This window comes from Xenopus laevis, chromosome 8L, assembly GCF_017654675.1.
Source record: "Xenopus laevis strain J_2021 chromosome 8L, Xenopus_laevis_v10.1, whole genome shotgun sequence".
Classification (NCBI taxonomy): domain Eukaryota; kingdom Metazoa; phylum Chordata; class Amphibia; order Anura; family Pipidae; genus Xenopus; species Xenopus laevis.
The window spans coordinates 63,347,755-63,361,029 of record NC_054385.1 but is presented as its reverse complement, the minus strand read 5'-3'; the positions used below and the strand labels follow the sequence as shown (position 1 = coordinate 63,361,029).

The 13,275-nt window shown below is 39.2% G+C and overlaps 1 protein-coding gene across 4 annotated transcripts; it reads right to left on the bottom strand.

Moving 5' to 3' along the window:
• Positions 1-549: 549 nt before the first annotated feature.
• mgat1.L (mannosyl (alpha-1,3-)-glycoprotein beta-1,2-N-acetylglucosaminyltransferase L homeolog) lies at positions 550-13,201 on the bottom strand. Of its 4 annotated transcripts, none has more exons than XM_018228586.2 (5): positions 12,891-13,201; positions 12,518-12,575; positions 11,910-12,109; positions 5,398-6,198; positions 550-2,250 (listed from the first exon to the last, which is right to left on the bottom strand). In XM_018228586.2, exons 4-5 carry the CDS (start codon positions 5,977-5,979, stop codon positions 1,498-1,500), a joined length of 1,335 nt encoding a protein of 444 aa, XP_018084075.1. In that variant the 5' UTR covers positions 5,980-6,198; positions 11,910-12,109; positions 12,518-12,575; positions 12,891-13,201; the 3' UTR covers positions 550-1,497.
• Positions 13,202-13,275: the final 74 nt, after the last annotated feature.

The following is a 13,275-nucleotide window of genomic DNA, read 5'->3' as shown; positions in this document are numbered from 1 at the left end:
AAGTCACATGACCAGGGGCAGCTGGGAAATTGACAATATGTCTAGCCCCATGTCAGATTTCAAAAGAGAAATGGATTCAGTGCATAATTCTGCTGGAGCAGCACTAATAACTGATTCATTTTGAAAAAAATGTATTTTCCCATGACAGTATCCCTTTAAGACAAGCCTTGCATTATCTCAGAGTCTTGTTTGTGCACCAGAATGGGGAACCCGAGGTCCATCCCCACACATTTAAATGGTAAAGAGAGAGGGAGAATGTGGGGAGTGCAGATTGGAAAGTTTAAGTAATTGCCTGCTCCGCCTTGATGCCTAAGAGTAAGGCCACACTGAGCGTTTTGGGGCGACCAATCTCCCCAAACGCCTTCCCTCACTCTGTGCCGGCTAAAATGAAAAAACGCTGGTACTAATCATGCGCATCGATTTGTTTTCCGAAGTCGCCCCTAAGGCATAGAGATGGGGCAGACAACATTTGATTGACAGCAGAGATTTTTAAATGCATTTACAACAGCTATTAATACTTTAATTAAAAAAAAGAATTTGGATTTCATGTTTAATTTGAAAAGGACTTTTATTATACAGCTTTTTATGTCTAAGTGATGGGTCCACTTTAAGGCAGTTTCCAGGGTAACCAGCCAAAAAGAAGTATAGTATATAGTAAAGTAAGTATATTTGTCGAACGGACATCACCATCTTTTTGGCACATATGTTTTCCACACTGCACATGTAAGCGGGCTTTACATTAAAAGATACATAAAAATGAACAGTCCTTATGTGAACCAAATATTCTGTATTCAGGGAGGCACTCTGTAGCCTCTGGAGTGATATATGACCTGCAATTCAGATCACTAAACAGGACTGCAGAAACTGCACCTGGAGAACTAACCACAGAAATTCAGGATAGGATTGCACACTCAGGCAGACAGTACCCATGGCCAGTTCTTCATGATTACATTTATTCCATAGCAGAATGTGCAAATACAAGATGTGAACTTACAAATTGCATAGGATGAACTATAAATGCTACCCCAGGGAGCACAATCATATAGCGTGGCATGTAAACAGATACATGGTCAGCACATACATTATATAACTTTTCAACACATCATAAACAACAAGACAGCCATTCCGTATAAAGACCTTTTAGCTGGAGGAGAAGACACAAACTCAGTGTGGCAATAAAGGTCACTTTATTTAGGCAATACCATTAAAACGGGGAAAAGCCTTCTGCTGCAAAAAAAATTTTGGCTGAAATCATTCAATGTTGCTAGCACATATTTTGGTGTCCTAAGATCTCTTACAAAGAAAAGCTCTATTACTTTATCATTTTTGTTTTGAGTGCTTATCTCTGTTTTTAGACAATACTTAATACAGCACCATTGGAACAAAATTTCTTTTGTATAAAAGCCATAATTACTCCTTATTTCTCCATATAATTACCCTTGCTTTGCTTATTAAAATAAAGTCTCGTCCCCACTATTTGGAAAAAAAGAGATCCATTTAGGTCCACGATGGGTCATAGCCTGCCCAGTCTTTGGGAGGAGCCAAGAACACCCTTCTCCCTCTGTGAGTAAAGGACACAACTCCTTTGTAAGCCGCTCTCGCCACCCCAGACTTTAAGTCCTCCATCACGCCAAAGGCCCTGGCCATAGCCTTAAAAGTGTCTTTAGTTGTATACTCCACTCTTACCGTCCTGCCCCCGGGCACTTGCCCGTGTAGCACCTCCTCTGCCCGGGCTTTGGGTGCCCCATAAACCTGCTTACGGAACCAAGGATCATAAGTATCTTTCAAAAGGTAGGAGAGGTCCATCTTAGTGAAGGCCACTGGGTCCTGATTAAGTTTGATGAATCGTAGGTGCTGATCAAAAAATTGTCCTTGGCTAACACCTTTTCTCCCAAAGGTCCGTGTGCGAGACAGCTCTGGTCTTACACAAGCTCTACCCAACCTTTGTTCAGGACGCCTAACCCAGTCATCCCAGAATGCTGAGGGCCATTTAGGTTCAAGCTCCTCCCACAGCTCCTGGAGTAGCAACCAGCCAAGTCCAGGAAAGAAGTCTGAGCGGTAAAGAAGGGAACTACCCCCAGGATCAATCAAAGCTTCCTTGCCATTGTCATTCCAGGCTGAGACACACCATAGCATACGGTCCTTTTGCAGAAGGGAGATAGTTGTCTGAAAATACTCATAAAAATCTGGAGCCACCTCCAGGTCATCTTCGACCACAATGGCTGCTTTGTAACCCATGGTTTTGAAAATCTAAAAAGAAATAACAAATAGAAAAAATGTGCAATTTAAAAAAAATACACAATCAAAAAAAAAAACAACAACTGCTAGAAGGCTTATTTAACAATGGGCTTTGTTGTTCTCCTTAGGGTGCTATACAATTGGCACTTGTACCTATCCCTCGGACAAAGTGCAAGAGAGCTCTGCCATAAACACCTGCCTTAGGGAACTGTTCAGTGTAAAAATAAAACTGGGTATTTAGATAAGTTTCAGTGAATGGATGTCAAACGTAATATTCAGAACACAGCTTCCTCCTTTACCGCTCTCAAAGTCTATTAGATTACACTATAGCAGGAAATCTTTTTTCCCCATAAAAAGGATCAATGCACCAGAGGCCTCCTCTTTAGACGAGATACAGAATTTTAATTTGAGGCAGTGTAGGTGGTTCTTCATGGTAAGGGCAGTGAGTTTGTGAAATGCACTGCCAGGTGATGTTGTAATGGCAGATTCTAATAACAATTTTAAGCGTGGCTTAGATGAGTGCTTGAAAAAGCATAATATCCAAGGCTATTTTGAAACATTAATCCACAATAAGTAGAGATATTGATATACATAGTTTTATATGTGTGAGTGTATAGACAGCTCTGTATAAGTGTATGTGCGTGTATACATGCACTGGGGTTTCATTTGGAGAGGTTTAACTTGATGGCCATTGGTCTTTTTTCAAACTAGCGTAACTATGTAACCTGTTATGAGTCAGTAACTAGATCGGGGGCACAAGGGAAATAACTGTTCAGTTGGTTTGCTTTTGACTTGCATGCTCAGGATGAAAAACAAACTAATTTAACAGTTCTATCCCATATTGCCCCCCCCCCAAATCACTAACTAAAAGGAAAGAGAGTTGCAAAGAAGGAAGTTGTGTTCTGGCTATTGTGTTACACATTAATTTGCTGAAGACTTTATAAATTGCATTTTTGGCTAAATTATATTGAAAACATTTTTATTTTGCACAGCCTTTTTACCTGGTTTTATTTTTACACTGCACTATCCCTTTAAGCACAAGGCTCCCAATGTACCTAGCACCCAGAGAAGCTCCTTGTACCTCAAGACAGTATGCAGCAGGCATGTGATCAGGTGCACTCCAGAAATATAAAGATTGGAGCCGGACAATAGCAGTTACAGATACAGGGCATCAAAGGTATTAAAAAGATGGTGCTTAGAGTCTGTTTTCTTAAAGAGACCCAATATGTTGGCTGCAAAAGTATCAGGCATTCGCGCTTCATGATTATGACTTAACAACCTTTCAGGGAGAAAGCTACTTTTCATTCATCTGAATGCTGTATATTACTTCTGCAACAATGTAAACCTAAGCCACATATATGTATATATATATTTAATGATAGTTGTGTGTTCCTCAGCCTAATTTATCTCCTGCTGCAACAAATACACGTATGTTGGGAGTAGCTAGTTGATATCACATACTCTAATCAGATTCCGGCACGTCAGCATTCTGCAATACGCTATTGAGAAATAGCATGGTTGTCTTGTTTGCAGTACTGCTGTGTACTTTAGTCTACCCCATGTTTGTTGATGCAAAACACCGTTATCAAAGGACTTCCCTAAAGTTTTTCAGCAGTTAAGACAAGCACCTCAAAACATGTAGAAGAACTGACACCCAATACATTGTTTTTAGTGTCAGACCCAGAGAACAGAAATAGATGTAAAAACAGTGGCTTCAATTGCAGTTAGATTTACAAACAACTTTAAAACCATTGAAGATTTGTAAACCGTGGTTCTCCAACAGTGCTAAAACTGACCACTTAAAATGGTGCAAGTAATGCATTCATTTGGGGCACATAGGGCCACCATCAGGGGGCACAGGAGATATTATACCGGGCGCGGGCCTAAAGGGGGGCCCGGCTGTGCTCCACTGTGCTCCACTTTTTGAAATAGCTGAGACTTCCTTGACAACGTGTAGTCGTGCCAAACCACAAAAGTCCCAAATAACTGAATTCCCGAAGCCTTGAACGGAGCAGAGGCCTCAAAAAGACCCTAAGTCACAAAAGAATCCGAAGTTGAAGTCCTGAAGCGTGATTAGACCCGAAGTTGAAGTCCCGAAGCCATGAAAGGAGCCAAAAACCCGACGCCACGAGTTCAGTTCTACTGAACACCAATGTGGTTTTTTTTTTATCTTATTAAACCAGTGGCCACCAATGTATTATTTTAATACTCTATAGACACCTGCCACCAATGTTTTCTAAAAAATATTCTCTGGGGCCTCAATGTTTTCTTTTTAACTTGTAAGGGGAGGGCAATGGCCACCACAAAAAACTTTTATCGGGGGCCTTGGCGCCAGTGTTTTTTTTTTGTTTAAACTTATAGGGGTGCCCTGGTCAACAATTATTTATTTATTTTTTTTAACTTGTAGCGGGGCCCTGGTGCCAATGTTTTTTTTATTTTTTTTTTTTAAACTTAGAGAAGGGGGCCCTGACCATCAATGGCTTTTTATAACTTGTGTGTGTGTGGGGGGGGGGGGTTACCATTTTTAGAGCGGATGTCTGTGTGGCATTTTTACTGTGGTGTGGGAGGGATCTGGGATGGGGCTGGGGCCCAGAAAATTGTTGTACAGGGCCTCGTGATTTCTAATGGCACCCCTGGGGTCACTGATGAAATGATAGCACACTGTATAAATTCAGTAATATAAGATCTCCAAAGTTGTATGCAAAAAAAGAAAACCTAAAACTATCCTACCTCGGTATGTGCAAGCTACTAAGATGACAATGGGAGCCTGATTTACTAGTGCATTGCAATTGCCCGTAGCAACTAACCATCTCTGTTAATTTTCTACTTTGAACTCTGATCAAATTGCTGATATGTGCTATGAATATCTCCTGAAGTTAGCTCATAATACAAACACATTACAAACGTGTATGTTTCACTATTAGCAATATAACTCTTGTAATTTTATGACAGCGTTATTCAAGCTGAAATGTATACACATATTTTTGCCCATGGTAACAACTGCCTTTAATATGTGTAAATCTGTTGTTTTAGTCAAGCCTTTAAAATATCTTTCTTACTGTACAGTGGTTAAATGGATTTTGGAAATGTATTTACAGAGCTTCAGTACATTAGAAGACTCAGATGATACCATGCCCCCTAACACAAAAACCTCCTTACCTGGTTGAGTGCCCACCTGTAATGGCGGGAAATTTTATAATAGCCTTGAAACTTCCGGTGTTCTGGTGGGACAGCCACCTCCGAGAGATCAGGTTGTTTGATATGAGTTACGGCATCTCCATAGGAGTCTATGATCTTTGAAGTCTCCTCATGACCACAGTCTTGGCTCACTATAATGGGAAAATTTTCTGCCGAGGGTCGGTATTTTAACAATGAATCCAGGCATCTCCTCACAGAGGGGCGGTCACATGCCACCACTAGTATTGGAATAACCAAAGGGAGAGGACCAGATCCCACAGGAGATGGAGAAGGGAATGACATATTAGGTGTTATAGGTTCAGGCCTTACATGTGAAGGAGGCTGCTGATGGTTAAGTAGGCCACTATAATAGTGTATTTGTTGAAGTAATCCCTTCTGTTTTTCAAGTTCAGCTTCTGCTTCTTCAGCCAACTGGATAACATGAGCAGTAAGATCAGAATGATCAGTGCCACGAGACCTGCTCATGAGGTAGAGGAGTAGAATAGCATTCCATGAGATAAAGAGGGCTGCCCCCCAGGCCGCCACGCTGACCTTGCGCGGCATTCCCCTGGGGGGTCCCTGATCCAGTATGGAAAGTGATTGGGGGTTTAGAGACTTAAGTATTGCACTTCTGAAGCTGAAAAGAAAACAGGTCAAGGTTCTTGTTTTTTTCAATTAAAGAGATGCAGGCCAAAGCAAGAGACCACCGCGGCCATTAAATGGATCATCCAGCAGGATTAGCAGATAAATATGATACCTGGAATAAAAGTTACATCTAGGCACCTACACAAAAGAAAAAATAAATAAATAAATAAACTCAACAGCTACAAACCCCTAATATGTAATAAAAGGCTAAGTTTGCCCAGGAGCAGCAACCAATAACAACTAATAAGATGTTTGCTTTTAAACAGGTGACCAGTAAATGCTTCCTGTTGATTGGATGCTATGGGTTACTGCGCCTGGGCAAATTTAGTGACTTTGTTTGCATAATCCCCAAAGTTTGCTTCCTTCAATAACACATAGCCACAATGATTCAACAATACTGAGGAGTTCCATGAAGGTCATGCAACTCCTCTTCACCTCTTGTATTGGTTAATGGTTGCTTTGTAAGTATTGTGTATGTGTCAAAGAATAAACCCTGCTATTGTATAGTACTGCAGAATATGTTGGTGCTTTATAAATACATGTTAATTTCTCTGGAAATGTAGTTGTAAGTGGGAATTTTTTTACAGTTAGAAGGATGGTCTATAGATAGTTTGCTAGTCTGAAAAGGGATTGGATGCTTAAGAAAGATCACAGCCCAGCAATAAAAAAAAAAAAAAGACTGTGCATAACTTTACATACTAGTAAATGCACTGCAAATGTGGCCAAAGGTATCTGGACACCGAGTCCAAAAAGAGCATATCTTCAATTGAAAACAATCTCCAGAATCAGTCAACAAGAATTATTTGTAGATGTGGAGTATAAGGGGAGATCATAGACAAACAATTCTCAGCATCACAATGTGCAATGCCTAGCTTCAGCTGAAATTATGTAAAGGTCATCAACATTGGACGAATGTCACTTTAACATCTGGTCAGTCAAGAAAGTCTGTATTAGGCACTAACTGCCTAAATGTACAATGCTGATGGTAAAGCTTGACAGAGGAGGACTAATGGCTAACCTTATGGCTACAGTGCGCAATGAAATTCCTGGAAATTGTGTACTTCCTATATTATATCAACGGTCTGGGAAAGCCTCTTTCCTGTTTCAGACAATAATGATTTCACACACAGAGTGAGCTCTGCACCGAATTCATATTCTGTGGGGAGGAACTTTAAAGGAAAACTATACCCCCCAAACAATGTAGGTCTCTATAGAAATATTGCATAAAGCAGCTCATATGTAAAATCCTGCTTCATGTAAATAAACCATTTTCATAATAATACACTTTTCTAGTAGTATGTGCCATTGGGTAATCATAAATAGAAAATTGCCATTTTAAAAAATAAGGGCCGCTCCCTGGGACCGTAGTATTCACTGTACTCACATACATACCAACAAACCATACATGTTACGTCACATGAGCCAATTAACAGACAGAGTTGTGTCTTTTGCTTCCACACTTCTTCCTGTTACAGTTAGAGTTGAAGTATTTCTGGTCAGGTGATCTCTGAGGCAGCACAGAGACCATCACGAAATGGTGGCTCAAGGCAAGAGATGTAAAAGGGCAATATTTACTTAAATATATATTCCAGTTTGGTAAGATTCTTTAATATGCCACTTAATATGAACTATCTGTTGCTTAAGTGTTCATTTTGGGGGTATAGTTTTCCTTCAACAAAGATGATTTTGTTATAACAGTTGCAACATCATAAAGACAAACATATAACAATAGTATGTAAGAAGGACAGCGTTAGGACAATGCTATATGGCGTTTTGATGTCCGTTCATATTCCCCTGCTGTGCAGGTGTCAAAACACCAGAAATATCTTTGTATAGAAGACAATGTGCCATACACTGCTCCATGCCACACTCGTTAAATGTCTGGACATGGAGCAATTCACACGGTCTGCCATACAAAGATAGTATCGGCCATTTTGCTGCCCGCGCAAGAAGCAATTTCATGAAGACACTGAATGCTCCAAGTGCAATTGCCCTTGGGGTAACACGCACTGAGTTACCCCTGGTATTTCTCACTGTAATTAATAGGACTGAGTCACAAATCCTCATGTACCATTTCCTTTTCTAACAGAGTGCCCTAAAAGCACAAAATATGTTAATCAGATGAAGCCAACAGCACCATCCTATTTAATTTTCAGCAGCACTTAGGACCACAGGAAATCTCACATGTGGCTGCCAGCATTTAGATGAAAATGTTCTTGTACAAGCTGTTAGCGTATCTGTTTAAAAGCACACCAATTTGTACTTTCCAATAAAATAAAATAACTTAGATGCAGACAAACATTTTTCTCCAGTCTTTCAAGAAACCCCCCCCCCATCAATTTGCTACTTTACATTGCAAAAGTTGTAAAGTGACATTTAAAACATGTAGGGGCAGATTTACTAACGGTCAAAGTGAATTTTCGCAGTTAAAAACTTTGAATTTTAAACTATTTTTTGGGTACTTCGACCATCGAATAGGCCTAAATTGGCTTTGACTCGAATTGAAAATACTTCGAATATTCGACCATTCGATAATCGAAGTACTGTCTCTTTAAAAAACGGTGACTTCGTCACTTCTCCATCTTATACCTGCCGAATTGCTATGTTAGCCTATGGGGACCTCCTAGAACCTACAGCCAACATTTGGCTAAGTTTTTAGAAGTCAAAGTAAAATCGGTCGATCTATGAAATCGTTCAATTCAAAGGATTTCATCATATGATTGAACGACTTGACTTTGACCGAAAACAGCCAAATTCGATAAAAAAAAAAAACAACTTTGACTTCGACATTCAAAGTAATCCAATTCGATGTCGAATTTCGAAGTATTTTCCACTTCGAAATTCGACCCTTGATAAATCTGCCCTGTAATGCATGAACAGGTTTGGCAGGGTAAGGTACAGGAACAACACACACATTTACTATGGTCTGTTTGTCCCTTGAGCTTTAAAATAACACAATTTGCATTCTGCTTACCACCTTTTTTAGTGTCTAAACAAAACGGTAAAAGACTGCAGTGCAGGGATATTACGGTCCTACCTTTTCTTTACACCATATTATTTAAATCCCCAAATAAAGCAAGAATTTGCTATGCTTTTTTTTTTTATTAGCGCAACAAGTCATTCTAGGACCAATGTGTTAAACCAAAACTTGCGCGAACAATGTAGGTCTCCATAAAAAGATATTGCATAAATCAGCTAATGTGTAAAACAGCAGCACAGAGACCATGACAAAACAGTTGTTTAAGGCAAGAGATATAAAAGGGTAATATTTACTTAAATATAGATACCAGTTTGGGAAGATTCCCAAGATTCAAAAGAGCAAACAGATATTTTTATATTCAATTTTGAAATCTGACATGGGGCTAGACATTTTGTCAATTTCCCAGCTGCCCATGGTCATGTGACTTGTACCTGCACTTTAGGAGAGAAATGCTTTCTGGCAGGCTGCTGTTTTTCCTTCTCAATGTAACTGAATGTGTCTCAGTGAGACATGTGTTTTTACTATTGAGTGCTGTTCTCAGATCTACCAGGCAGCTGTTATCTTGTGTTAGGGAGCTGCTATCTGGTTACCTTCCCATTGTTCTTTTGTTTGGCTGCTGGGGGGGGGGGGAGGGAGGGGGGTGATATCACTCTAACTTGCAGTACAGCAGTAAAGAGAGATTGAAGTTTATCAGAGCACAAGTCACATGACTTGGGGCAGCTGGGAAATTGACAATATGTCTAGCCCCATGTCAGATTTCAAAACTAAATATAAAAAAATCTGTTTGCTCTTTTGAGAAATGGATTTCAGTGCAGAATTCTGCTGGAGCATCACTATTAACTGATTCATTTTGAAAAAAAATGTTTTTTCCCATGACAATATCCCTTTAAGTATTCATTTTGGGGGTAAAGTTTTCCTTTAATAATAACTTAATAACTAGTAGAAGTAAATCTAGTGCAACTGGAATTTCTGATTAATCATTGAAGGTGTTTCACAACAGCTTCTTCAGGGCAACTTACTTTTAATAACTTTTGCAGTCAGATTCTATATCCCTTCCTTTCATTTTGGACAGTAATTTTAATCTGGTTGTATTTTGTACAACACAATCCAAACTGCAATATTATCTATACTAGGTTCTCTGTCACAAACCACAAAACACCCGACTCTTCTACTTACTATATAGCTACTCATTCCCTCTCAGTACTGTGTGTTACCCTTGCACTCCTGGAACTCTAAGGGGCCCATTCACTAAGTTCGAGTGAAGGAATAGAAGAAAAAAAACTTCGAATTTCGAAGTGTTTTTTTTTTTGGCTACTTCGACCTTCGACTACGACTTTGAATTGAACGATTTGAACAAAAAATCGTTCGACTATTCGTCCATTCGACTCTTCTACTTACTATATAGCTACTCATTCCCTCTCAGTACTGTGTGTTACCCTTGCACTCCTGGAACTCTAAGGGGCCCATTCACTAAGTTCGAGTGAAGGAATAGAAGAAAAAAAACTTCGAATTTCGAAGTGTTTTTTTTTTTGGCTACTTCGACCTTCGACTACGACTTTGAATTGAACGATTTGAACAAAAAATCGTTCGACTATTCGTCCATTCGACTCTTCTACTTACTATATAGCTACTCATTCCCTCTCAGTACTGTGTGTTACCCTTGCACTCCTGGAACTCTAAGGGGCCCATTCACTAAGTTCGAGTGAAGGAATAGAAGAAAAAAAACTTCGAATTTCGAAGTGTTTTTTTTTTTGGCTACTTCGACCTTCGACTACGACTTTGAATTGAACGATTTGAACAAAAAATCGTTCGACTATTCGTCCATTCGATAGTCGAAGTACTGTCTCTTTAAAAAAAACTTCGACCCCCTAGTTCGCCACCTAAAAGCTACCAAAGTCCATGTTAGCCTGTGGGGAAGGTCCCCATAGGCTTTCCAAGTTTTTTCTGATTAAAGGATAATCCTTCTATCGATGGATTAAAATCCTTCGATTCGAAGGATTTAATATTGCGTAGAATCCTTCGACTTCGATATTCGAAGTCGAAGGATTTTAATTCGCCAGTCGAATATCGAGGGTTAATTAACCCTCGATATTCGACCCTTAATACATCTGCCCCTAAACTTTAAGGCCAGATCACAGTCTTTAAATAGCAACCAAATAAGATTAGAACTAGAGCAAAGGTCAGATCTGAGCTAGAATGCACTTGTAATAAAAAAAAGGAAACCTTTGGAGGATCAATATAACAATTAACCAATTCAACAAAATAACAAAACAACATAATAATAATCAGCAATTATTATTAACAACATGTATTTATAAATGGCCAACATATTCTGCAGCATTGTACAATAAATGGGTGTATAAATTCAACATGCAGCAAAGCCAACTGGGACCTACTAAGTACAACCATGTGATATTATTAACTCTTATGTCTAAATAACAAATAGAAATTGCATTTTGTCTTATTTTCCATAATCCCTAACAGCCAAAGCACCTACTATTTTTTTGTTTAGCTTGTGTACACACTTAAAAAAAAAAAAAAAATTCTTATGTTTATGTGCGCTTGTGCACACAACACAGAGGGTACATTGCTAACAGGATAGATATGCTTGAGGGTTTTGAGTATAGTTTTCTTAATGTGCTCTAATATTTTTTAATATATATTCATCTATTAAAACAAATTTCCTGACAGCTGTACCTGACAAGAACTCATGATGGGACAGTTTTATTTTTTACGTCATTGGTAATGGTAATGAGCCTATGCATTTATTAGACAAAAACAAATACATAATAATTATAAATAGCAGAATAAGTTGATATAGTGCTAGCAAAAGACTAATATTGCATCAACAGAATAAATATTATCTGACCTGTTGCTCTCCAAGTGACTTCTAGTCTTCTTTTGCCGATCTCACAGCTAGCACATTTCAAACTATGATTCTTCTCTGCACTTTTTTTGTCTCTTTCCTTTCCTAGAAATGTGTTATTATACTTCCTCTGTAATCAGTGCTTCCTTCACAAATGAGTTGAACTACCCCTCTCCTTCCTGCTTTGCTTCTCGGGAAGTCAGCTGAAATGGTATTAGGTTACAAGAGTGAGAGACAAAATAGCCAGCCCCAAGAGGTGGAGCTTTTACTTAACAACTAACATAGAGACACATACAAAGAACAATAACTATGGGTCTGATTTTTCAAAATGTGAGGGAGTTTACCACAGATAAACTTACTCACTTTCTATTCATTGCTATGGGATTTTTATAGGGTATTTAACAAATGGTGAACTCTAACTTTCACCCTTTGATCAATACGCTTTTAAAAAACCCATAACATTGAATAGAAAATTGCGGTTGTTTTTCTGTGGTAAACCCTTATCTCACATTTTGATAAATATGGACCTAGATGTATAAATATCTGTTTCTAGAGATGTGACACACACTATTTAAACTCAGAAACACACAATGGGAAAGCTGATTTCTTACTTAATTCTGTTCTCCACCTTCCCAGTTTTCTGTATGACCTCATTCTTACTTCACATGCCTGTATGGAAAGAGGTACATGTGAGCATTAATATGAGCTGGTCATAGAAAATGAGCCCATTTCTGCACACCTGCTGAAGTTGCAAATATCCCAACGCTACACGCTACACATGTGCAGAGGTGTGCAGGACCACATCAGATACACAAGTGTTTTAATTACAATGTTCACCGTACAGGTGTAAATACAACCACACAAGGGTCTTGTGACGTCACGACACAGGCTGTACGGTTACAGGTGGGTGTATGTATACACCTTCAAAATACAAGTGCTTTTGCAAACAACACAAATGTGACGTCAAACTGCCACATACCAGACCCCGAGGTCACGTGTTAATCGATGGATTTCTGCAATTTCTTCGCTCTTCCTCCCTCCGTCCACACCATATCCTTTCTTCCGCCGGAAACGGCTTTCAGGACGCCGATACCATGGTGACTGCAGGTTTCTCGTGTTTTAAATGTGTCAGATGCTCATTGGATAGTTGCTAATAGTAGCAACCTCCAGTTCCATACGATCCCGCATTGGACACGTGACATCGATCTATGTGCTTATTGGCTGAGTTGAAACGCAGTCTTTTTTTTTCTATACTCTCCTATTGGCTGCAGATTAAATAATTTAACATGGGAACCTTATGACGTCTGTGAGGCACTGGTGAACGGCTACAAATAAAACGGAAGTGATGCTATGGGAGCCTGGTGCTGAA